Source organism: Aulostomus chinensis, chromosome 18, assembly GCF_037954235.1.
Source record: "Aulostomus chinensis isolate RoL2024-O1b breed Wild chromosome 18, RoL_Achi_v1.0, whole genome shotgun sequence".
Taxonomy (NCBI): Eukaryota; Metazoa; Chordata; class Actinopteri; order Syngnathiformes; family Aulostomidae; genus Aulostomus; species Aulostomus chinensis.
This window is the reverse complement of record NC_141337.1, coordinates 14,780,911-14,807,523: the sequence shown is the minus strand read 5'-3', so window position 1 is coordinate 14,807,523 and position 26,613 is coordinate 14,780,911. Positions and strand designations below refer to the sequence as shown.

At 41.7% G+C, this 26,613-nt stretch overlaps 1 protein-coding gene across 1 annotated transcript in view; it reads left to right on the top strand.

The window, feature by feature from the left end:
• Positions 1-7,164: 7,164 nt before the first annotated feature.
• grapa (GRB2 related adaptor protein a) overlaps positions 7,165-26,613 on the top strand; it is a 33,441-nt gene continuing 13,992 nt past the window's right edge. Inside the window, exons 1-3 of the mRNA XM_086184318.1 lie at positions 7,165-7,518; positions 12,431-12,528; positions 14,648-14,767. Of these exons, the coding sequence (XP_086040444.1) occupies positions 7,441-7,518; positions 12,431-12,528; positions 14,648-14,767 (296 nt within the window). The 5' untranslated portion in view covers positions 7,165-7,440. The remainder of the gene's footprint in view (positions 7,519-12,430; positions 12,529-14,647; positions 14,768-26,613) is intronic.

The window sequence follows — 26,613 nt, the reverse complement described above, 5'->3', positions numbered from 1 at the left end:
AATATTTACCTGCAGGTCTACTTTCAGCCAGTAGAGGTCAGTTGTGTTCTACTTTAGGTCACAAGACTCATGGGCTGAAGGTTTGGTTGGAATCAAAACTTCTTTCTAGAAAACTGCCCCGAGACATTTGTACCCTTTCATATATGATTACCAGGAGTGTCCCTTGATTTTTAAAGTCCTTTAAGCATGAAAGTCTGCCTGATTTCACACATCCAATTGTATTTCATTAAACCCTTAGCTTCCCCTTGGCCCTCAGGTGAAGTGCACATCTCTCAGATAGTTACCCTAGCACTGTAACTACGAACAACATTTTTGTTTCAAGGTCCTAATTGATACCATCAGTGGAATTGAACTTGTAGCCAAGCCACCTCAGACTTTCATATATTCAAAAAGAAACGTATAGTGGTGTTCAGTTTTTGTAAGAGATGTGCCATATTCATATCCATAACACATAAACTGACCCACTTTGTGTAAAAATACAGTGAAATCAGTGACAAAAGCAGCGAGACGTGCGAGTCGCAATCATTTGAATATATGTTTCGCTGTTCACATAAGGAAGCTTGCAGATTTGCAAGACATCGCTGCGTGGATGTCTAGTGCATGGATGTCTAGTGCACGGATGTCTAGTGCACTAGAGTGAACAAAGTTATGTGATGGGAAACGGGGGGAGCTGGCGGGATTTTGTCTTGTGCCTTCAGGGGAACACGAGGTTTTCAAGAGCATGAAACAGGATCATGTGTAATACCTGCCACTCTTGTCAGCGTATTAGCTAAATCAACGTGCAAAATGGAATTATACCTGCTAGAGGCTGGTGTACCTGGAAAAGGTGAACAAGACAGACGATGTGTTCAAAGGCTTTTAGACATTTGACATTTCAGCACGCATATTTGAATTGACTCGGCTTCTTTTGGTATGAGAAATCACCTGTGACAAGCCTTTGGTATTTCCTGTTTGCAACTTGTATAACTAACGGACTAAATTACACGTTGAAAGGCCAGGAACATTTAAGAAAGGGGTCAAATACAGATCTTAAAGGGCCACAAAGAATTTTTTTCAATGAGTCAAAGGTCCATTTATTATTGATTATTGAGGTCGGTTCAGGCCACATGTATTAATACTGTAATATTCAAAACAAAGTGCCCTTTTCATTCAAAACAACAACAAAAATAAAATGTCATTTCCCTTTTGACATCAATGAAAATAAATAGTTGAATAAAACCAAACATGACCCCTGTCATGAATCCAAAACAAATATGTCAGGAGGGGGGTTAAGAACACTTTTCTTTGTAAATATAAACACAAAGAACCACAAGGAAGACAGAAAAATGTATTTCTGTATTTCTGATGGTGAATCGAGCATCTCAGGAATTCCAAACGAACACCAAATGTCCCTTTCATATTAACAAACTGATTAAAATAAAAATAAAAACGCTCCAAAAATGAAAGTGAAAGTTTGTTTCACTGGTTTAGGGGACCTCTTAATTTCCTTACGCTGTCATTTGCGTAGACCTGCAATGGCAAATGGTTTCACTCATATTATATTATATTATAAATGTATGTTTCTTCTGTTTTTCTTTCTTTCCAAGCGTCACAAACTATTAAATGTCCCTGAAAGATCGTGTTTATGTATCTGATGGTGTGTGAAGTTATGTAAACCTTCTTGCTGGTCATCTTTTGGGGTACTGCACTCGCTGCTTGTCTGGTTATATTCATTCTGAACGTTCAACGCCCAATTAATGTTTCGTATAAGTTATGGAACTGTTCTAAGCTGCGTCTGACCCTCAAGAAGATTTCAAGACATTGTAGGTACCCTTCGGGTTTAAAATCCCCTTGATCACTTTTTAGGACTTTGTGCATCACGAATGCCTGCTGTCACCTGGCCCAGCTGAACTTCCTGGACGACCTATCCTCTCTACACACGATTGTGGACAGCAGTGGTGAGGACTGTGGGGATCTGATGAGCTTTGCAGAACCCTTGGAAGGGAATGTTGTGTGTCTGGGTGGTGACCCCATCAGACCTCTCCTGTGGTGGCGACAGGCGGTCGTACCAGTGTCATCACTCAGCCAGAGGATGGAGACGAACAAGTTGGACCAACAACATAAGAACCGACTGAAGTCAGATGGAGTTCTCAACTATATGCTGAGGACCAGGAAGAGAAACGCAAAGATGGCGGGCACACAAGGTCAAGATTCTCCCAGCACACCTGGTCTTGTCTCCAGCTGGGCCTCTCTGCCCCCTCAGGAAGGGGACCAGACTCATAACAGTGACCATAATGAATGGGATGGTGGAGTGTGAGGTAGCAGTTGGACCAAATAAGGGTGGGTCAAAGACATGGGGCCAAGGATCCCTCAGAATCAAAAGAATTCCATGTCACGGTGGAAGTTCTCCTGAAGGCTGACCCGTACTGTGCAGGTGAGTCATAACCCTACTCGTGTTGTCCAGTTTCCCAGTGCGATGGATTTTGATTGACATCCACCTAAACCCTGGATCTGTGCAGAAGAGGAGAACAACAAGCGTGTTCTCCCATGGCTAACTGTTCACCGCATCTAGCAGAGGGAAATGAGCAACCACTGTGAGGGACAAGGAGGATGTTCTCAAATACAACATTGTCAACACTGACCCCCCCCACACCAAACACTCTCACACACACACACACACACACACACACACACACACACACACTTATCCTCACATTGATTATCTCAAACATAGAGAACTGTGTTATGAGTACTTAGCTATGTTACCTCAATAACTGTGTGCTCGACAGAGCCGGCCCAAGCCTTTAGGGGGCTCTCAGCAAGTAAGAGCACAGACGGATCGGATTATGAACTATTTTCATTCATTCATAAATTATGTTATCACTTCTTTAAGATATTTAATATATTAAAAAAAAACATACAACAACAACAAAAAAGCAAACAAAAAAACAACAACACTCAACTGGGCCACCAGGGGGCCCCAAGCAGCAGTTACTGTAAGTTCACTTATGCCTTGAGCTCAAATCAGTCAGGGTTATAAATTTCATTTTCTCAGAAACAGAAAAGGTGAGTTTAACCAGAACTGTATTAGTGTTGAAGCGGATGTTCAATCGATGTCTTCAGATAGATGGAGAAAAAGAAATGATGGTTTCCAGGAAAATTATGCTAATTTACATTTGACACACGTTTCAAATACAAACAGGCAGTCTGATTTATTTTAAACTGATTCATTTGAACTTGCAGTTATCTGATATTCTTGGCTTTGGTTTGTTAAGTCTTAATCAAACAGATTTGCTCTTTTATTCCTTACAAATGATGAATGTCACCCAACTAAGGCAAAAGCTAAATAAAACACAAATGAGGCTCATTTGCTCAGTGAGAGAAAATGAGGAGAAGCGGGCGAGTTTAAAATCCAAACTCCTTTCAAAAGTAGTGAGCGAACAGGAAGGAGGTCGGCAGATTAAAAAAATGGGAAAAAGTTTCATGGGTGCAGTCTGACATAAGGAGAAGGAGCAGTAAGTGCTGAGAAAATGGGCTTGAGACTAAACAGTGGGAGACAGACAGTGTTTTCACATTGTCTTTGAAGGGAAGTTGAAAGACAAAACCCACCTGCTTTTCCATTGTTGCCCACTTGCTTCCGTTAGAACACACACACGCATACGCACACGCACACGCACACGCACACGCACGCATGTTCATGTTCAAGAACTATTTCATGTCCTCTGCATCAGTGCTCCTGACAGAAGAAAATGTTAACGCCATTCAAGCAGAATGACACTTGCATACTAGGTGTGTATTTGGGACTTGTGTGTGTGTGTGTGTGTGTGTGTGTGTGTGTGTGTGTTGTCAATAGAGGGTTAGTAAAAAAAAAAAAAAATCTAAAATGTGAGCACGTAATGAAGGCATCGCCGGGCTGTTCAAAAAACCTGCCATCACAGTCTTCGCTGGAAAAACAAATCAGGAAGTGATCGAGCTGCCTCACAGGGGTGTGAACAGTGGCATGGCTGAGCAAACAGAACAGAAAATCAACAGAATATGGGGGGAACGAGGGGGCTGTAAAGTGCAGTACACATCATAACAGGAACTAATTAACTCAAGTAGAAGTGGGTTTCACACACTTGCAGCTGATGTCCATCACTTGATGTTTTATTACTCTGCATATGCTTTAGTAGTCATCATTGAATTACTGAAATATATCATTACATGGTTCCTCATTTTGACGTCCTTGTTGTATGCATCAAGAGCGTCACACAAGAGGGGGCAATGTCATTCTCATGAAGTCAAAGACCAGCTTGAGCTGTGGAACTTGACCCGGAAGACAACTTCCTCTCCGCTCCTTCCTTTTCTATTCTTCCATCACCATCCAGCTGTCCTCTCCTCCCTCTGTGACCTCTCCATTCTCATGGCTGAGTCAGGTGATCAGCTGCCTGGGGGATTTCCTGGACAGGTCATACTACTGAAACCAACCACTTCTCTGCTTGTTCTGCTTTGCCTAGTTCTGTTCTAGTAAAGACACACACACGAACACGCGCACAGATGTTGTGTTTCCTTTGAGTTCTGGTGGTTATTTTATTTTTGCAAATAATCCAGTTGGTTGCTTGTTGTATTCAGTGTCAAAAAATTCAGAAGAGTTTCCAGACACCCTCTGCTGCCCATGCACACAGAGACCCAGTCACACACTGGTCCATGGGGGCGCCCTTGGAAAATGATACATTTTTCATTTATGAACGTAATTCCATGTCATCTAGAGCTGACAGAACAAGCAAGCGATCATTACCAGTGGAAGAACCAAAACTAAGACTGACACTAAGATGAAGAGTTTGATCTATACTGGGAGCGTAGGTGACATCTTGGCTGAAAATGAGATTTCCGTTTCGTGTTAAATGATCTTGATGACTTGATGGCTCTATTAAATACAAAAGGACCTACTTAATCCTTTGGCTTAAGTGTAATAGTTTCTAGATTGTTTTTTTTTTTAAAGAAATGATCTTTTGAAATATGAACACCATGAATCCTAACCACTATAAAAGCTGAGATTGCTTCAATATGTTGTTTTGAATTAAATCGATCACCAAGCGCACAGTCGGTCAACAAACTGTGACGTAAATGGTGAAACATCGACTCCTTGACTGATGCACACCTGAGCCGGAGTGTTCAGCCCCTGAGAGGCTGGGTGTGCGATGGAGGGAGGGAGAGGACGCCATAGAACGCCATTACCAATGTGTTTTTGTTGTTGTTGTTGATTCCCTGTGATTGGCACATTGGAGCGCTGGTCTGGGACCAGATAATTCTCTTCCTCAAAGTCATATCACCTCTGCCTTGGGTTGAAAATCTGATTGTAGATCAGTTTTCTGTACTTCAGGTACTACAGAATGAAAAATGTATGTACTAGGTGGTAACAGAGAGTGGTAATATACGTAGGGGACAATGCAGTAGTGGCTGGACATGTGGAGACGCATCCCCACAGTCCCTTGCCAATCTTTTCTTCTTTATTGAAATTTAGACTTTGACTGCTTTTTACCAATCCACTACCAATCCTTTGTTGTTGTTGTTGTTTAAAGTCGTGAGCAGTCTAAAATGTTCGATGGTTCATTTGGGTTTAATTCGTATGGCTAAACTGAGTTGTTGGAAGGGTTATGGACAGTTCGTCGTCACTCATGTTTTATCAACATACCGTGAAGTCCATTTTGAAGTACTCCTTTGAGAGGGTTGAAGGAAATGGACAGAATTCAGAGAAAAAGTCTCTCTCTTTAGGTAGTTTATGCCTTTTTACCAGAAGAGTAAATGTGAAATCAAACGGACATTCCCAAACTACGTCTTCATCTCCAGACGGCTCGCATCAGGGCTGATACCACTGGCACAGAAATACAGAAACAACCTGCCCAAATGAACATAATCCACCAATATGACCTCTTATTTTTCCCCGACTGTCGGATACAGGCAGACATAAAGTTGCCATCTTCTGACAGCCCATGTAGCCTTGTGTATTTTCTCTAAACCAGCAGTGTGCGTGTTTGGCTCGGTAGTGTCATTAAGTCAAATTAGGGGTTTCTGCACACTGTTGAAGGATTTGACCAAACAACTTCACTTTCGAGGTGATATTTTGCTAATATTTGCCTTTTTCCTCCAGTTAGACAAATATCGTCTGCGGTGTCTTGCGGCAAGGCCCCTATCACGTGTCGAGTGAAGACGAACTAAGATGCATTTTCACACCCACAGTATGTCAGCGTGATTTGCTCTGATCTTGAGTATGCCCACTTCAATACTGAAATGAAGAGCACTTCCTTAGCAACTCCAGGGCACTTCATGCAACAGTGGATTCATCTCAGCCGATGACGCAAGTTAGCATCAATGATCTGTCCATTCTACTGTACGCGCTGCAGCTGAGAGGCTCACATCCTCCTCACATACTGATAATATGACTGACAAACACAAGGCTGCTTTTATGCTCTAGTCGTTCTTTTATGTCGTCTTGGAGAAAGTGCGCTTTTATTACTGCAGGCACGAGCTGTTGGTTGGTTTTTTTGTAGGTGTTTATCTGACTGTCAGGATAGACAGGTGCAGAATAGGCCAAGAAAAAAAAAAACAGTATATTTTGGGGCAGATCTTTCTAACTTAGCTGGAAAATGCTGTTTTTGTTTTGTTTGTCTTTTTTTACATAGTCTTTGGCTGAGTTAGCTCTCGCGTCCGTACGCACCCCGTGACCGATGCGACCCTCGGTCCTCTGCAAACGTATCCAAAAACTTCTGCGTATTTGCCAGTTTGAAAAGGAAGAAGTGAAATCTTCCATAATCTACATACTGAAACTGGAACTGAAATATCAAATCTCATCTCACATTTCTGTGCCGATAAAGAAGCTTAACTCTGTCATTTGTAGTGGATTTACTTTTTACACCTCCCTTCTACCTGAACTTTCATCTTCAAAGGTGAGGAGCAGGGAAAAGCTCACTTTTCACTTCATGTGTGAAAATCTTTGGGGGATCTGTGAGCGCAAGTGAAAAGACGAAACACTAACACACACACATAAAGCATACACATAACTGATTGAAGAAAAACACTTGCACACACAAGCCACACCGATTGTGTGACAAATATATACACAGGAAGTGCCTCCCACTCACTCGCCTCTCTCTCTCTCTCTCTCTCTCTCTCTCCCTTGCTCTGAATGTTACTCATGGCAATGTGTTGCTGAGCAGCAGCCAGTCGGGTTTTTCCTCTCACCGAGCTCACTCTCTTTCATCCTCTGCTCTGACTCTCTCGTCGACTCTCAAGCTCAGCAGATCCGCTCTCTTTCCTCTTCTCTTTTACTTCAGTGCATTTCCACCATCATCAGTTATTCATTTTTCCTCCCCCCCGCCCCCAAAACCCCACTCTGCTTGGGGTATAAGTGGGGTCCCAAAGTGTGTGGGTGAAAGTGTGTGTGTGTGAGAGAGTGTGTGTGCTGGGGGGGGGGGTTTCATCATGGAGGCAGTGGCACTGTATACGTTTCGTGCCACGGAGGGCGATGAACTCAGTTTCAACAAAGGAGATTTACTAAAGGTAAGATGGCAAATTATTCCACTTTTTGCGTCTTTGTATTGCTGCTTTTAGTTGATAATTTCTTCCAGTTCACACTTTAGTAAAAGTTACAAGTGTTAACCAAAACCTGGTTTCTAAAATGAAGAGGAAATCCTTCAAATCGTTCATTCTGGTCTTACATTCCCATACCATTAAAGTATGTCGTTTGTAATCTTGGGATAACAGGACATCAGCAGTAAACTTCAGAATTAAAGAGCGCCAGCTGTTCAGGCTCAGGCAAACACACAGTGATCAATCTTTCCTCTGGACTTAAACGCCTCAGGGAACCAGAGAGCAAAGCTGCTGCTGCTACTGCTGCTGCTACTGCTGCTGCTGCTGCTGCTGCTGCCGGGGAAGTTTTATGTCAGGGGCAACATTCACTTAATCTCGACAGGGAAAAAGCCACAGATTTGCTCGCACACTGTGACGCTGCCTGATTTGGTCCACTTGCACATCCTGTTTAAAATGAATACGCTCCAATATACGTTATTTACCCTTTCCACTTTAACCGATTTTCCCCTTTTCTATTGATTGCTTTCAAAAACAAAGGAACAATTGTAAAAAGTTCCCAAAAATGACAAGAAAATTGGTGAAAATTAAGAAATGAGCATTTAAAAAGTCTTTCACAAACACTGAAGGGAGCATGGCGACTTTTGGAGAGACACAATTAACTACATTTTCTGAGCACGCAGTGTCAAGCAATGGTAACACTATGGGAAGCAGGCTAACACTTCCCATCTGTTATCATTCGGTGCGCGAAGCTAAATAGCAGTCAGCAGGTCTCAGTGGATCTCAGCTTCCTCCTACACACACAGGAGAGGAGGGTGTCTATGTTCATGTCTGGCCTTGGCTCTGGGGAGAATTCTAAATAAGGGTACTTCCCAAAAAGCTGGTGGGATCCTTTAAATGAATGCGCAATCAAAAACTGTACCTTGCTGAGGACCCTTATTGACTCCTGCGACCTTACTTTGAAAACCCCTCCTAGCATGGTCTGGTGACTGGCAAAAATTTACAGTAGTTTATCGCCTGAGGAAAAAGGTGAGACATGATAAAGAAATGATCTCATCATTAAAAATAGCCCAAGATGTGGATTTGGTCAGGTCAAATACGGTACGAGTGTATAGAAGAGCGGACCTTTAATAAATTCCTCCCAGACCGACTCTGTTCCAATATCAGACGACACACGAAGAAAGCAGCTTTGCTTCTGGTTTATGCTGAGTCAATGTATGTCACAGCCAATATGAGGCGGGGTCTAATTGGCTGAATGAATCCCATTCTCAGTTTTCTGCAGCGTTTGTGGACCCAGACTCTAGTGAATCTGCAATCGTTTAACCATGACGATTAGAACCGCTGCAGCGTATCTACTGCAACTCTTAGGTCACCTAAATACTTCTGTGCATTTCCTGGCTGCCAGGGCGGCGGCGTGAAAGTTAACCAGTGTCTTTTGGGCATCGTGACACTTTAATTCAAAGTAAAATGGGACGCTTAAAAAGACTGTTTGGTTTGGTTTCTGCCTGCTGGGATAAACATCTCTGGTTCAGACTCAGGTCAAACAAGACTATAATGACCAACATGGGCTCATGTCTGAATTTCCTTCCCCAAATTGACTCTCAGACTGTGTGTGTATACTTGTCCACGTCCCTGTACTGTGTCTTAAAAGCACCTTTAAAAAAAAAAATAAAAAAAATCCAAGATCTGCAGATGAAATTAAGTAGTTTTTGTGTATTTGTGTGGCTCCACGTCCCGCTGTGCTGAAGCCATGTGGCAGCAGATCAGCTGGAGCTGAATGAAGCATACGCACATAAAGAAGTCCTTAAAATAGCCTGATAGATCGTTGAGTAAAGTCACTGCTCTGGTGTTGTGTTCAATGGCTGGAAGAAAGCGCGTTCAACACAAAGAGACACAAAAGTGTGTCACGGTTCTGTTGTTCACCAAACCTTAACATATTAATTTAGCAATTTGGGATTCAAATTTGTAGTAAATGTTGCAGAAAATCCCACCAAGTAGCCAGATAGTAGAATGAGACTCATACGAACAGCAATCAGCATTTATTTCCAGCGCTAAATAACTTGTAAACACCTTTGCTGCTGAAATAAATATACTTTTGCTTTCAATCCTACCTGACCTGATTTTCAACCTCATTAAGAGTCCTAGTCACATTTTTACAACTTTAAATTTTAAACATTTGCTTTATTTTCTCCATATGAGCAACAAAAAAGGGTTGCTAATATGAGCCTTAATCATCTTATTGTTATTAAATGTAATAGTCACATAATGCCAAGCATAAACATTCAGGTTTTCACGGACGAGTCCATTAGCTCCTGTCACAGTCTCAGCAGCTGTTATTATTATTCAAATTCAGATAACAAACCATAAACTTTAACATGGTGGGATGCTGGGATAATGATGTTTTCACTGGAGTTCAGGAAGTGAACCAGCAGAAGCGGCGTTTATTTCTAGAAGAGAGAGTAAAGCGTGGCTGCAGGTAGGAGCCACGGTGAGGGATTGGTTAATGGCTTCGACTGCTCTCAGACCAGCCGCGCGTCCTCCTTCGTACAAGGATCCTCCTACCATAGCTTTAGTCCACGACAGAGGCTTTCATATAAATCCATGAAACTTCTTATGTTTTCACTTGTTTATTTCTTTCTTTTTCGGTCCACTTGTCCACAGGATGACGTAACATCTACAACAAAACCTCGGTGAAGATTTCTGGTGCAGATCTTTTTTTTTTTTTTTAAAGTAGTTCAGAAAATTGTTTTATTTATTTCACTTTGGCATGGGCAGATAGAGCGTCCTTCAAGTCATAAAATAAAATACATGAGCGGAGTGCAGTGAGTGGACGAAGGGTCGGAGGGAAGTGCAACCTGATATTATTCGTTTTGTTTTGTTTTAGCAGAACACACATTTTTACTGCATTTGTAATAAAAAAGTTATTTCTTTACTTGGCACCAGAGGTGCTTATTATGTTGCTGTAGATCACCTGAAGACAATTTTGATGTAAATCCAATGGTGTTTGTAACATCAGGTTTACTCCCTGTAACTCCTAGGTGGCGCCATGAGTAAAAGTCAACTTGTAGACTGGGAAAACCTATGTTGAAATATATGTTCTTAAGAAGTTTCTGACAAGGCGACATTTCTAAACCAATTTCTTGTGTGCTGGAGGCAAGGTAGATGAGGGACAGGAAGATTTCTTTTTAAAAAGAACAAAAAAAGAGAGAAGAAAAATATAGACGCAGCGGGGAAGTTGTGTATGAAGTGAGAAAAAAACAAGTGAGATGATGTCAGTGTTTTCCCTTTTAGTGGTTTTATCAAGTCTTGATGTCAACCATTGAAGCAACACCTGATTGAAAGTGAAATAACTCATTTAACGATGATACTACAGCCAGTTAATCATTTTGTAGTTTGCGATACATTTATAAATGTATTCACAGTTCCATTAAAACAGTCGGTGCATGAAATGAACTTCCTCAAGGCAGAGAGGGACCGAGCAGGTTTTTGACAAATAGGGCGCATTGAACTTGAGCTTGTAGGAACTTCTTCTTCCTGGCAGGAGACATTTCAGTGTCATGGATAAAACATAGAGGCGTAATGATAAACACGACAAAATGAGGGGTGAAGCTCGGCCCTTCGGGGTGGATAGAGAATACAAATGGAATATTTATAAAATATATCACCGCTAACTGAGCAGCGCAAAGAAACGCGACATCTTAAAACGTCAAAAAGAGAAAGAACGTGACAGCTGGATTAGAATAGTGGATCAGGGCAAAGTACAGCCAAAGAAAAGGATGAAACTTGCGAGTAATAGAAAACTGGGTCATCTCAGTTGACAGCAGGTTCTTCACCTGTCCTCATCACTATGTTGTGACTCGACTGATTTACCAGCGCTGGACAAAGTCAAATAGAGCAAAACAAATACTTCTGCTTTGACAAGAATCAAGAATACACTCACACGGCTTTGTGGTAATACTGATTATTTGCAGCTACCCGTTAACTACACCGTTAGCGACCGTTAGCCCCAAGCGCAGACTGTTTTATGTCTCCATGCCACTGATAGCTGAGGGTGTTATTTCTAGGGTTTTTCCTCAAATTTAGCACAAACATCCACTGGGATTTGAGGATAAACTGAAGAGATTTAGTTGATCGCAGTTCAGGGTAACTATGACCTCACATGTGATCCTTATCCAGCTAATATGATATTTCAGGATCTCTCCAGAATATCAGGAAATTGCGTTAATTCGGATTATGGATTTAAATTTAATCAGAGTTGGCATAAATGTCCACTGGGACTTGAGGATGAACTGAAAAATGTTGGTGGCTGAAGGTGAAGCACGATATACTTTTGCCATTCTTGATTCTTAAGGATGAAATAAAAGGATTTATTTTGGTGGGGGTAAAAGGTCAAAGTCACTGCCACAGGATTTGTAGATGGCATCTCAGGAAAACCTTACAGTATTTCTTTAAATTTGGCACAAACATTCAGTTGGGCCCGAGGGTAAGTGAGCTGATTTTAGCTGTGAAAGGTAAAAGTCTCTAAAATTCAATTTCTAGATTAATGACTGCTGTCAAATGCTTCCATGACACTGTTCAGTTTTGTGTACTTTGCCTTAATTAGAATGCTTATATGCTGTGTTACCGCAGCTCAGTTCAGACCATTTCATTAGTCCAGCCATGTATGCTCATTTTTGCAGTATCTTGTGTGCTTCCGAATTTGTTTCGCCTCAGGTCACACAAAGATGAGGACAAGACACAAGATAATAGAAGAAGAGAGGAAAGGCGAGAGGATTGATATACAGCAGGAGAGAGAAATGAGTGACCTTTCACCTGATAGTAATAGCCTGAGTCGACATCATAATGAGCAATATTTCATCTCCTTGTGTGTGTGTGTGTCTCGTAGATCACCAATATGGAGGATGATCCTAACTGGTACACAGCTGAGCTCCACAACAGAAAAGGCTTTGTTCCAAAAAACTACATCAACCTGAGGCCACATGCGTAAGTACACACACACACACACACACACACCTTCAATGCATCAGTAGATTAATCTATTTCACACATCCAGTGCTGGTCTATCTAAACAGCTCATCAGTGAGTGTGTGCAGCTCCGGGCGTCTTCTGCTCTGGTTTGGACATCTGCACTCCAGCACACGGCGGCCTGACCAAACTCGTACGCTGGCTTGCGTAACCACACACGCTACAGCCATGTGTGCGCGTGTGAGTGTGTTTACAGTGTAACTGCTGGTACATGCTGTATCTCCATCAGATGGTCATACACCAGCTGGGCTCTACTTCTGCAGCAACACACGCACATGCGCGCGCGCACACACACACACACACACACACACACTGCTGATGACGCGGCTGTGGGAGCAGCTCGTTAATGAACACGGCTTAGAGAGATGTGTTGGGATGTTTGTTCTCCCTTCGTGGGCCGTTTCAGAACTGATCTGTGAGATTTAAAAAAACAAAACAAAAAAACGACCCGGCAACCTTGAACGGGGAAAAAGAAGAAGTCCATGAAAGCACCATGAGCGCACGCTTCGCACCAAAACTCTACTGAGCTAAACTAATGAGCAAATACTGAGGTGAATAATGACTTCTGTTACACCTGCTCCACAGCTGTCAGCTTAAATCAAACATTTTGGGAGTTGTTTGTGCGCACATTTAGCAGCAGAGTTTAAATATAACTTCAAAAAAATGTGCTAATTTCCATATTTTAGCTTCCTCTCAACCTCTCTTTTTTTATTTCCATCAGCAGTGATTTGTGCTGTTTGAGACACGTCCTGCTTTTCCCTTTGAATTCTCGTCATCGTTACCACTACAAAAGTCAAGAAAGATTTTTTTTATATTAAAAATCTCTCTCGCGTTCAAGTTACACCTCGCATTCCAATCTTGATACGAGTGTAACTGATTACATTTACACCTGGCGTGTGTCTCCAGTGGTCACACCGAGATGCAATTGTTCTCCCAGCTAGCATGGAACCAGCAAGTTATTATTTCCTGTTTGCATATTTTTATTACTGATCCAGAGCGCTGAAAGATGGGGAATTTCTCCTCGCGAATCCATCAAGCATCTCTGATTTCAGTGACCTCAAAGAATACATTTTATTCTCAAATTTGCATAACATTAAGAGTGTTAATCATATCAAATAATGTTATTTTGATGCTGAGTCTTCGATGAATACACCTTTTATAATCCGTTGCCGACGTCACCGTTTTTGTGGTGTTTTCAGCAAGAGCAACAAAATAACTGATCACATTAGATGATTTGATTAGACAAAAATAAAAATAAAATTCGCCTGGTAAAAGGAGAGCTGCAAGGAAGAGCTTTCGCTGCTTGTCTGCAGGAAATTAAAAGAAGAAGAGGAACCCACTGAACAAACTCAGCAGTTTTGTAAAACAATGATGGACGCAGACAAAAGGCCTGAGATGCTCTGTAGGTCATAGTTGGCTCTTTTTTTTTTTCTTGTTTTGGCTGCAATTGTCGATGAATAGTTTTTGGCAAATAATCAAGATATCCACCTCTGAGTTTGATCTCTTTTAGTCACACATTTATTAAATTCGGAAATATTTGAAACGTTTGATAGAAGACATTTTTAAAATCAAAACCTCATTAAATAGATTGCGCTTTTGTAACTGCGGCCCTGGTTTTTCGAGAATTTTATTCCACTTTTTGGAATAACGTCCTGGGAAACAAATTAAAAGCTTCCTGCCAAAAAAAAAAAAAAACACAACCTAAACATCAGAGTATTTTCAGGACAGAGGAGTTTCGATTTTAAAAATCTTCGGACTCCATCACAACCTCTTCACCAGGGTCATGATGGCCGTGGTCACCCTGCTTATCCTCTGTTTTGAATCTTGAATGGTTTTTATTAGCATTTAATGTTTCTTTGACATTACAGCCAGTTCTGGCCACCTTCATCTATTTTTCTTTATCGGTGTTTCATCTTGGTTGCATCACAACATCACAAGGCACTTAGCCCCTACCTAGCACTTGTTTTCAGTGAGATCACCCCGAGAGGTCATTCGGCTGATCGGCTAACAATCTTCCGTGTTAACGGCGGGTTTAAATGGAACCGAAGGTAATTCTCTCCTTCTCTCTCGTCTCCAGCTGGTTTGCCGGTCGTATATCTCGCGGTGTGGCAGAAAGCCGACTCAGACACAGGGAGTGTGGAGCGTTTTTGGTCCGGGAGAGTGAAAGTGCTCCTGGAGAGTTTTCCATGTCTGTCAGGTAGGAGAACACCATTTACACATACACACACACACACACATCCTACATGGTCTTCTGTATTAATAAGCTGTTGTCGGTCCATATTTTGACACACCTGCACTCCTACTTCTCCACAAGGCCAATTAAAGTTTTATGCCATCTCATCTAAGGCAACCTAGAAGTCCGTCATAAGAGATGCGCACACGCACACATCCCTATCTTTGTTCATTCATACATTTTGAATGCACGCTTGCGTGCGGGTGTTCAGTGGCAATTGTGTGATGTGGCATAGGATCAGAGCAGCAGGCAGAGGAGGCATGTAAGAGGATAAGGTGCAGGGCGGAGGGTAAGAAGGAGGATCTGCTACCCCTCTGGCCTGATGTGAGCTAATCCCGTCTGGCACGTCAGGGCATCTGGAGCTTGGTTGTCTTGTTGGGGGGGTGACAGTCACGGATGGACCCCTGGCTTGAAGCTGGGATCCTGAAGGCTGTGGATGTTATGGGTGTGTGGACCGTCCAAGGTCTTGATTTTGGTGTTAAAAAAAAAAATGAACTGATGGGTTGGCTTCTAACTTGGTTGCTGTGGGACAAACTGCCTCAAGTCTGTTGTCAAGAGTCCAGTCTGAGGGTTGTTGTGTTTTGCTGTCCTCCTGTCACTGTCCCTGTAGATTTGGGGCTTTTTTTGAAATATTAACTGAGACATTTGCTGTAATGAAAGTAAAATGAAATAACTTTTTACACCGAGAGTGACTTCTTCCAACAAGAAGGATAAGTCGACAGCCAATGTTCTTCCAGCCACCGTAAATGAGTCCTTACCATCTCCGCGGGCTTCCATATGACTTTAATTCAACCAGTTCCCGAACATTTCATTTCTGGACCCTCAAAATAAAGAGACATGTGACCCCCGCTATATGTCAGTTAATAACTTAATTAAATCTATAAATGAGCTAATGGCATTTTCCTGCCAATCGTCTTGAGCGCTCCTCGGGATCTACAGATTGATCCAGGTCGCCTCATGAAGATCGTCACTTGTTCCTTGTAATGTTGCCTGTCTCTGCACCAAATTTCATCCACAACAGACACACGCCAGCAATCACATGACCTCCTTGGTGGAGGTAAATATGGGTGTGTGTATAAATAAGTATGGAGGGTAGAGAAGAGAGGCACTGGGATGCTGGTTCCTGTTTTATTTGGACTGTTTGTTGATGTCTTTCTGCCTGTTACTGCTGGATATTGGAACAGCCAAAAACTGGGTCAGGTGTGTGTGTGTGTGTGTGTGTGTGTGTGTGTGTGTGTGTGTGTGTGTGTGTGTGTGTGTGTGTGTGTGGTCCTTGTGTACCGCTGACAGCTCTCCTGTCAGAGAAGACATGTTGGCAGCAGTAACTGTGAAGACTTCACTCTCGGCTAAGCTCGGTCTAGCTTTAATGTCAGTCTGTGAAAAAGGGATTCACTTCCACGTGATCCATGACTGGAGACAAGAACTGGTGGAGCGGTGCAACACTGAGCCTGTTGTGAGGTTAAAATGATCATTTCACTTTTTTAACCTGCCTTTGTGAACAAAATATATTGATTCCCTCTTTTAAATTTAACCTTCAAACCGACGACATTTAGTCAAGACAAAAGATGAGACAGAAATCATTGCTTCAATTCAAGAACTTCGATGAGAAAATCTAACTGTTGTTTTTGACACCAGTTAGAGGAGGGATCTCATTGACACTTCATGGATAATCAGTTGTAAAAACATTTGTAATCTGGATTAGAAATTTATTGTCCAAGGACATAAATAGAGGCGGGCATTTTTAAAAGTCTGTGCTCAGAATACTCCGAGAAGGTGGTTATGAAAGAATATGAGACTGGGGACAAGCTTCAGACCACGCCAGCGAAACCTTCCCAATGGGTTATTTAGTAGCTTATTTTTGGAAAGTGGAGCAAAAGGATGCCAACCTGGACTGATAAAGAGAGAGAGTGAGAGAGAGAGAGAGCAAGAATCCATTAATCCATTTGATTTTCACTCAGCACCCTGAAACTCCTGAGATTTCCAGGCTACAATAAAATAAAATGAAATAAAGTAAAACAACTTAAAAGGATTAATGAGTGAGCGTAAATGTAGCTCAGGCCCAGGAGAATCATTTTTCACAAGGAATAACATATTGCAGCTGTCTTTTCCTACTGATCACCAACACAGGGGGCGCCGCACTTGAAGACGTCAACATTTCCGAAATCATTAAGAACAATGAGAATCAACCGATGCAGCGGCAGAGCAACGATCAAACCTCGTGGACGAACCTCAAGCATTTTGACCACAGCGTGGTTCAAGTCATCACGTGTGACTCAGAGACGGATAAACCTAAAAGAAAGAAATCATAGAGTATCAACTCTTCCCATCTCTCCAGCCCCTAGTTTTAGTACCACCAAAAAGAAGGGAGATGAAAAAGAGACTTGCCAAAAGTAAAGTTAACTTTATTAAATGATCGAATGAGGAGTGAAAGTCTGTATTAGTTGTGTGTGTGTGTGTGTGTGTGTGTGTGTGTGTGTGTGTGTGTGTGTGTGTGTGTGTGAGCGCGCGTGCATGTGCACGGACATGTGGAGTAATGAGTCGTGTGTGTTTTTGGAGAGATTTCGAAAAGAAAAGACATTAAAAATAAAGGGTGACATGGTTGATTGCACGCACACACACACACACACACACACACACAGGGGATGTCACAGTTTTGAAAAAAAGAGCGTTTTCATCAACTGAAAGTCTCACCTCCTTCTGTGCCATCATCAGGTAACGACAATCCTACAAGCTGCAAAATTTACGACCCCTGATTAAAACGCAGCAAATTTACAAGCGTCTATCAAAAAAAGTGCATTCAATCACATATTTGCAGAACTGTAAAGAGCTTAAATTTATTTCTTCAAAAACTGCCAGGAAACCCTGTACATACCAATAATTTCCTGTTTGAAACAGAGGTGAGGTTTTTATTTCTTTTCCTTCCCCGGTGATCTGCCCACACACACACACACACACACACACACACAGTTACAGTGAAATAATAACACACAGTCGATTTCCCCGTTGTCTTTCTCTTGAATTACGTGAAGGTCACGTAGAACAAAAGACATTAACGGTTTGATCTGATCTGTGGGCTCATCGCTGTCGAGCTCCGTCGCTCCCACAGATTTCTATATTTAACACTAAAACAATGGCAGTTAATTAGTATCGTGTTTCCTTTATCGTTTGTCAAAAACAAAAAACACAACGTCAGTGGTTTCCTTATGTCCAGTTTGACACAAGTAACCTCTCAGATGCTCTTCTGTCCTGCGAGCTCCGAAATTTGGCAGCATCCTAAACAACAGATGATATTTTGACAAAGTCCTGATGTTTTCTGCTTCCTTTCCGGCATTGGACGCCATTAATTTTGAACTCTGCCTGACATGTGATTCATACTCCCACAGACCTTTCACCCACCAGTTACCATTAGCCTCTTATCGGGGTCATTACTCCGAAGAGGAGCCATTCCAGGGAACTGACCCCGTAGCTCGGCTTATTTTACAGTGCGTAATCTCGTCTGAGCTTGAAGTAACACGCGGTGAACTCGCCGTCCCGTGAATGTCATCAATTTGGGAGTGATTTCACAGTAAGTGAGTCTCCATAACCCTACCAAAAAAAGTACATCAGCAAAAATTAGCTGGACAATACTGCATTTTCTCAAGCGTCTTTTAAAGTCAGAGCTGGTTCCAGAAAAGGACGACGTAGAATTAAACTAAGAAAAAAAAAAAAAAAAAAGAGAACGCACGTTTGGATTGTGTTAAATTGTCGATCGGAACCGAAGAAGCCTCGCAAACCAACTGCTTTTAGAAAAAAGTACGTGACTATAAATCATTAGTTTTGTGTCCACTTGATAGATTTACTCAGAATGTATTAACTTCATTTTTTTGAAAGCTTGACTGCAGTACTGCGAGAGGGATGTTCCTGATGTTTTTTTGTCGTACGGTGTTGTCATATTTACAGCACTCTACACGACAATATTTATTATATAGCATAGTATTTTCTTGTCAGCAAGTTCAAAGAAAAAAGAGAACCAAACATATTGTCTTTATGAAAAGTGAGTAAATAGAAGTCTAAGAAGTTTATATACACTTGTTAAATCGATTCATTTCATTTTGAAAACTCCAAAACAGCAGCTTGTTCTGTGTGGTAAGGAAATCAATCGCTTTTATTCTGACACTTTTATTTCACCTGCTTGAGGATTCCATTTCAACAGCTTAGAGCACAGATGCAACTGAATAGAGAGAGAGAGAGAGAGAGAGAGAGCAGGTAAAATAAAATACACATCGCCGGCGGAGTGGGAGTGCAAATAAAACCAGGCATTCTTTGGGAAACTGACCTTCAAAAGATTCTCTTCCTCTAATTATTCCCTTTTTTTTCCTGTTCCGCTCACACTTGATCATTTCACAACTCCGTCTTTCTCTCGCCGAACTCACTGATGCTAAAAAAACGTCTCCGGAACAATCCAGTGAGCCGTGGAACAAAACAAACAAAAAGCTAGCGTCCCCATTGCCTTCAAATTTCAAGTTGCCGGAACTTGAGATGTCAAGTTGAGGTAATTTTTCAAAGATAACTTTATTTGTTTTAAATCATTAAAAACAACAACAACAAAAAATGACTTCAACTGGTCTTTTCAAGCTACAACATATTAAAACTCGAAGGCAATCAGGCCGTCAACTTCTTTTTTTCTTGAATATTTTTACCTTGAGAGTTCAGGTCTTTGTTTCGTCTGTTTTGAGCAACGATTTCAGGAAAAAAAGGTATTTAGGGCTGACTTGAGTAATTATAGATTTACTGAAGTGCAGATGTTCAGCGCTTTCTCTGCTCCCACGTCACTAAATGGACACGAGTAGGGATTTGGTTACCGTGACGCACTCAGAGACTCTCACGAAAATAACCGGTGATGTCCAGAAAGTCCACAGGAGCAGCTATTTCAGCATTTTGTTAAAAGCACAACCCTTCACCTTCATCAGACAAACTGATGTGGCAGCAACATTTATATTTCATCCCTGACACCAACATTTATATTCCAAAAGGAACGAGATCACATTACAGGGACAGAGTCAGACTCGTGCGGTGGTAAATAACCGAAGGCTACGCCGAAATAAGACTGCGATGTTGATGATGATGATGATCAGCATTGACGAGCCAATCGTCTCCGGGCTGCCCTCCGCATCCTCCATAATGCCGCTGCTTCGATCTGGACATCAGAACGGTGTCAGAACCCTAAAAGGACAGCCATTAGTGGAACCTCAGAGAAACACCTACAGAAGGCCACCGACTCAAGAAGAGGGGGACGAGAGGGAAACACGGGGGACCAACTGAGCGAGTGACAGAGCGACGTGACGTGCCTCTGGCCTGGCTGGTGTTATATAATCTATGAAAGTCAGCTAACCAGTTTACCCAAATTGTTATCAGCACACCAAGCTAAGAAACGCTCAAAAAAATCAAAATCATACGGCCGAACAAAAATGTTGAGGTTAGCCAAACGCCTGCAGCTCTTTGGCTGAGAAACTCTGACTGTATAATGAGTGTATCCAGTGAAATATGTCTGGTTCTGAACACAATCAACTCAGTTTGTTCTTTTGTTCTTTCTGCCACACCAGTCAGAATTCATACATAGATCTTGTGTGTGTGTGTGTGTGTGTGTGTGTGTGTGTGTGTGTTTTTTTCTGTTTCTCATGTCTTTATGATGATAATAACTTCGTAACGAGAAGATCTGAGTGAAGCATCAACAAACTCTGGACTGCATCACTCCCACAAAAAAAAACAATAAAATCCTCTTCCATCATTCTCCTCATCACTCGCACACATAAACACTTTTGAATAATGTGACACGAGATACGACCCGTGGACGGGCACATGCCAACAGACGTGTAAACACATGCCTGAGTGTGGTTTGGATCATCATGTCAACATACACACGCAGCACTGACAGCTGGTGTCAGCGTGGTTGTGTGTTGTAGCCCAGACATTGGGAACCATTTAGAAACTGAACGAGATTTTGATTCAGGGGGGGGGGGGGGGGGGGGGGGGGGTGTCCAGCCAGTGAGAATGGCGAAGTGAGAGTGCACTGATGGGTGTGTGTGTGTGTGTGGGGGGGGGGGGGGGGGGTGGTGAGCGAATGACCATGTTGAATTGTGCTGGCGCAGAGTAAAAGTTGTAAAAAATAACTTGTGTCCTCGTGCTCAGTACGTATCACTGAGCTCTATCGCTACATCTTTTTCATTTTCTCTCTCTTTCAATCTGTTTCTCACTCGCACTTTCTCTTAATCTGCCACTCGTTTCCTTTTCCTGGGAGAATGAACATAATCTCTCTATCGCTGTGGGCCTTAATTACACTGGATAAGGGAGATGGGGGAGAGAGAGAGAGAGAGAGAGAGAGCTGAGGCAGATGCTGTCTATGTTGTACACACTAGATCTAATAATTAACTAGAGGGCACTCAGAGAGCGCGTACCTCTGCCAAGGTGAGCCAGAGCTGGTGTTAAACAAGCTCACATGGCTCTGTGTTTGTTCTGACACGTTTGGTACATCCTGCTAACTTCCTGTAACCACTAGGTGGCGCTAAGAATGTGACTTACATTCAATTTATGGACAACTTTTGTTTGCCATGATTTTAGTATTCTGGGTGAAAAAAACCTAATAATCCACCTCAGGAACAGTTTTCACAGTGACCTGTTGAGGTGCTTCTGACCAAATTTGAAGTGTAAATCAAAGCATAAAAGAATATGTCATTTCCTGTTGTCCCCAGGTGGCGCTATGCAAAGCTGGAGGGAGTTCTATGCAATTCTAATCAAGTAAATCTACTATTGCTTTGATTACACTTTATTTAGGTTAAATCACCAATCTAAATATTTCCATCCATCCATCTATCCATCCATTTTCTTCTGCTTATCCTGGTAAGGGGGGCTGGAGCCTATCCCAGCAGCCTTTGGGTGAGAGGCGGGGTTCACCCTGGACAGGTCACCAGTCCATCACAGGGCCAACACAGAGAGACAGACAACCATTCACACTCACAGTCACACCTACGGTCAATTTAGAGTATCAATCAGCCTCGTCCTCTCTTGATGTCTTTGGACTGTGGGAGGAAGCTGGAGTACCAGAGAGAACCCACACAGGAACAGGGAGAACATGGAGACTCAACACAGAAAGATCCCGTGCTGGAGGCGGGACTCGAGAAACCTGGAACCTTCTTGTTGTGAGGTGACAGTGCTGACCACTGCACCACCTCTCTCCTGCAGAGTGCTAAAAATGGTCAGGAGGACTTGAATCTCATACTTGTTGATTTTAATTAAAGGAGAATCTTTACAAGTTAAAGTACATTCCAAAATAAAAATATCCACACCTAAAATTTTAAAACCCCTTAGGAACATAGTTGTTTTTGATCACTATCAGGTAGCGTTAGTGTAACATTATATACCATTAGGTAGCGTTCGCGTAACATTATATACCATCAGGTAGCGTTAGAACAACGTTATATACCATCAGGTAGCATTAGCGTAATGTTATTTACCATCAGGTAGCGTTAGTACGTTATATACCATCAGGTAGCATTAGTGTAATGTTATTTACCATCAGGTAGCGTTAGTACAACGTTATATACCATCAGGTAGCATTAGTGTAATGTTATATACCATCAGGTAGCGTTAGTACAACGTTATATACCATCAGGTAGCATTTGTGTAATGTTATTTACCATCAGGTAGCATTAGTACAACGTTATATACCATCAGGTAGCATTAGTGTAATGTTATATACCATCAGGTAGCGTTAGTACAACGTTATATACCATCAGGTAGCATTAGTGTAATGTTATATACCATCAGGTAGCGTTAGTACAACGTTATATACCATCAGGTAGCATTAGTGTAATGTTATATACCATCAGGTAGCGTTAGTACAACGTTATATACCATCAGGTAGCATTAGTGTAATGTTATTTACCATCAGGTAGCGTTAGTACAACGTTATATACCATCAGGTAGCATTAGTGTAATGTTATTTACCATCAGGTAGAGTTAGTACAACGTTATATACCATCAGGTAGCATTTGTGTAATGTTATATACCATCAGGTAACCAATAGTGTTACCGTAACGTGATATACCATCAGTTACCAGCATGAAACCATTTCTCAATCGCTAGTTTGTGCAGAGCCTCTTATTAGGAAAACTTCTTTTTAACCGGCAGTGCTTCAGCACCAATATTAATTCATGTACCTCTACATGTTTGCGCAGGTTTGATGTGGAGTTTTTTTGAGATGCTAGTTTTCTCTCTCTGGGCAAACACAGATAATAAAGTTGTTGCCTTTTTTTGCACTTGAAGCCAAGGTGATCACTGAAATACGACCAGGAGTTCACCTCATTGGTCTGCACCACCGTCCGTCTCCTACCCATCATTCACTGCATTTTTTTTTTTACTTTTTTTTTTTTTATAATTCTGGCCTCCATTTTTTTAAACTCAGTGATGGATATGAATTAAAACGCAGCAAAGTACAATATCAAAAATAACACCTTCATTAGTAAAATTAAATTTAAAAAAACTACGTTATGTGCACGTTACGTACAGTTATGTGCATGAATGCGATTCATTATTGTCCACCCAAGGCACTGTGACTAATCTGCAGGAAAACAGGAAAAAGGAAAAAAAAAACAGCTTGCACACTGCAACGGCTGCAGTGAGGTGATTTATTGCACCACGGTGTTCTTTTTCTTTGGTGCTGTGACTAATCTACCCAAGTTTTGTTTCCTCAATCTTTCTGAAAATGGGACAAACGCTGCCAAAAACACAACCAGCTTGCATCAACGCCTCTTTTTCCCTCCTCCGCCTTTCAAGCACCTTCTTTAAAATTTTACGTTCTTTACTTATTGGTCTAAATCTGCGTTTGCCGCCATGTGTACTGAATTCCGATCTAAAAATCTAAAGAAACAGATTTTGGGGGGGGGGCATATATTGTTGAATAGGTGAACACTGTCATCAAGGATCTGAACGACAGTGGTTTGAAAGAAAAAGCATTTTTTATGGACGCACGACTTAAAAGTGTAATTGTTGTGGTAGATGTCATCTCATGCGTGAAACCAGCAGCAAACTATATCAGTTTGCGCCATCGTGTCTCCCCATACGAGATGTTTTATACCTTCACATTTTCTCATAGTTTCACAATCAGGATATCATAATGACTAACATTAATTATCAAAGCGAGTTTTTTTTTTTTTTCCTTATCTTTTTAAAAAGATAAGATACTTTATTGTTCCTGTAGGGGAAATTTGTTCTACACTGTTGTGCAGTTCTAAAGAAAATCCCACGTAACCTTATAACAACAAACACACACATAAAAATACCCTCAAACACACCGGTGCTATATTGCACTGTTAAGAAAAGTCAGCAATAATTAGTTACATGACTTCATCCTGCTGTTCAGAATTATGGCTCATCAAGTTCAGCTAAAAAACAAAACAAAAACCTTTATGAACCCTTTTAGTTTGGATCCTCTGTCACGTTTTTCATTGATTTAACAACACTTGCCAGAAAAAGACAAACAAATCTAATCTAATTTCACCCTTGGAACAAAACACAAACTTTGAGATGTGCTACCAGCTGATTTCCGCCAACGAACCCTCAACGTGTAGCGGCTTGCTTGTCTGATACATTAGCTGGCCAGCTAGCTTACATGATGTGTCTTTAGCTGTTCGCCACTTTAAACCCAAACCGGAGTTGATCCGCGCCCGCTGAGAGGTTTAATATGTGACGGCTTGAGATTATGACTCCTGCTTCAGCTAGATGGAGCACAGGATGGGCTTCATCTCTCTCTGTCCCTGCCAGGCACTGCTGAGCCTCACCTGAGTGTGTCATAATCTCACTCTGGATGTGCCTGGTTTTCAATGACACAACATCAAATTATCCCCCGCACTGCTGTCATCGTAGACGCCACCGTACTGAAGTTGGACAGTTGGAAATTCCGTGTTAGCTGCATCAGGGGCTGATAGCACAGCTGCTGAGAAATTGGTTGAAGGTTTTTATTTTTAATCCAACAGACGCCACAATTACACCATGAAGTCTGAGCATTTTGTTGTTGATTTCAGTTCTCACAATACACAGTTAATTTGAAATGTAACCCCAATAATCCATAATCTACATTTCATCAGTCTGGTCAAGTGATAAAGCTGTAAATTAAGACCCCCAAAACAACAAAAGCAAATCATGTACAACGTGCAGCTGGAGAAAGCACTGACTTCTACTTCCTTTTCTTCTTTTAGTATTAACAGTGTTTTATGATTATAATTTTCTCACAGGGAAAGTCCTCGCTCTTTCCACATCCTCTCTCTTATCTCAACCCCTCTCTTCACCACCTACTTCCGGCTCAGTCAGGCCTCCTCACAGCTGGCAGCAGTAGCCCAACCCCACCAGGAGGGCGCAGCAGACAATTAGCCACACCGGCGGGGCCGATCAGAAGAATGATTCACACACGCACAGAAAGAGAGAGACAGAGAGGATCATTACTTTGTGTGAGCCAGTAGTGGGATACAGCTGAGAGAACGAGAGAGAGAGAGAGAGAGACGGTGGAGCAGATAAGAGGAAAAACTCTGATAAGGAGGCAAAAGTTAGATAGAAGTCAGATAATAGAAGAAAGAGCAAAGCCACAGGCGAACCAGAAGAAACAAACTGACAGCTCACACAGACCCGAGTTCAAAGACGACTAAAAATAAGAAGAAAATCACTTGTTTTGAATTAAGGTTTTGAACTTTAAAAAAAAGCAGCCAGATTTTTTTTTCTTATTTTTTATACATCACAACAGTTTCGTCACTTTTGAGAAGAAGCTAGAAAGTGGGTGAAGTAGAGAAAGAGAGAGATGGAGGTGTAGCTGAATGCCATCCAGACCTCAGGGAGTCAGTGCTGCTCGTTCATCCAGCTTCCTGCCTGAACGGAGAAAAGGACGAAAACACACTCATTTATTGTTGCCGAGCTTGGAGCGGCGCCTGGCAGACAGGATAAAGGAGGAGGAGGAGGAGTTTATTCCTGATATCACGGGAGGATATACCATCCTTGTCTGCAAAACAAAACAAATAAAACAACACATCTTAACATTCATTAGCTTATAACACACTCCTACTCCAAGATGTGCTTGAAAATACGGGGGTGTTGTATTGACTTCCGCTGCACATTACATGCAGTTATATAACTGTATGATATGGCGAGATGTCCAGATTTCTAAAGATAAACTGGCAAGTTACTTAGCAACTGCAAGCAAGATAGGGGAGCATTTATGATCGCCAATGAAAACTGGCAAAACTCTTTTAATTGGAACAAGGTACACGCACATGTGCACGTGCACACACACTCTAACACACACACACACACACACACACACACTCAAAGACGTCAACAATGCAGCTATTTCTGCTTGTGCCATGTGCTCTTTTTAATTTTTAGCTCCTCTTAACTATTTTGTCAGAGCGAAATGAGTCAAAGGAAGAAAATAAATCAAACACTTTGACATAAAGTAGCTTGTTTTGTATAGTTAATAAAAAAAAAATCAAAATTTAACACACATTAAAATTGTTTTTTTTCCACACATTTCATATCAACTGCTTTACGGGGAAAAAAAAAAAAAAATCCCCCAGCGCAGCCTACATAAATGTCACGACTGCTCGTTTTAATTAGAAAAATGACTCATGTGGATACAAAGACCCCGTGAGTAATTGTCTCTTTTTCTTCAGACAACTTTTCATCTCCATTTTGCATGAATGCGAGCTTCTGTTTGTGAGATTCTTCGTGTGTGTGTGTGTGTGTCTAATCATCTGTATCAACTGTACCTGGTTTAGAAACTCTGATCA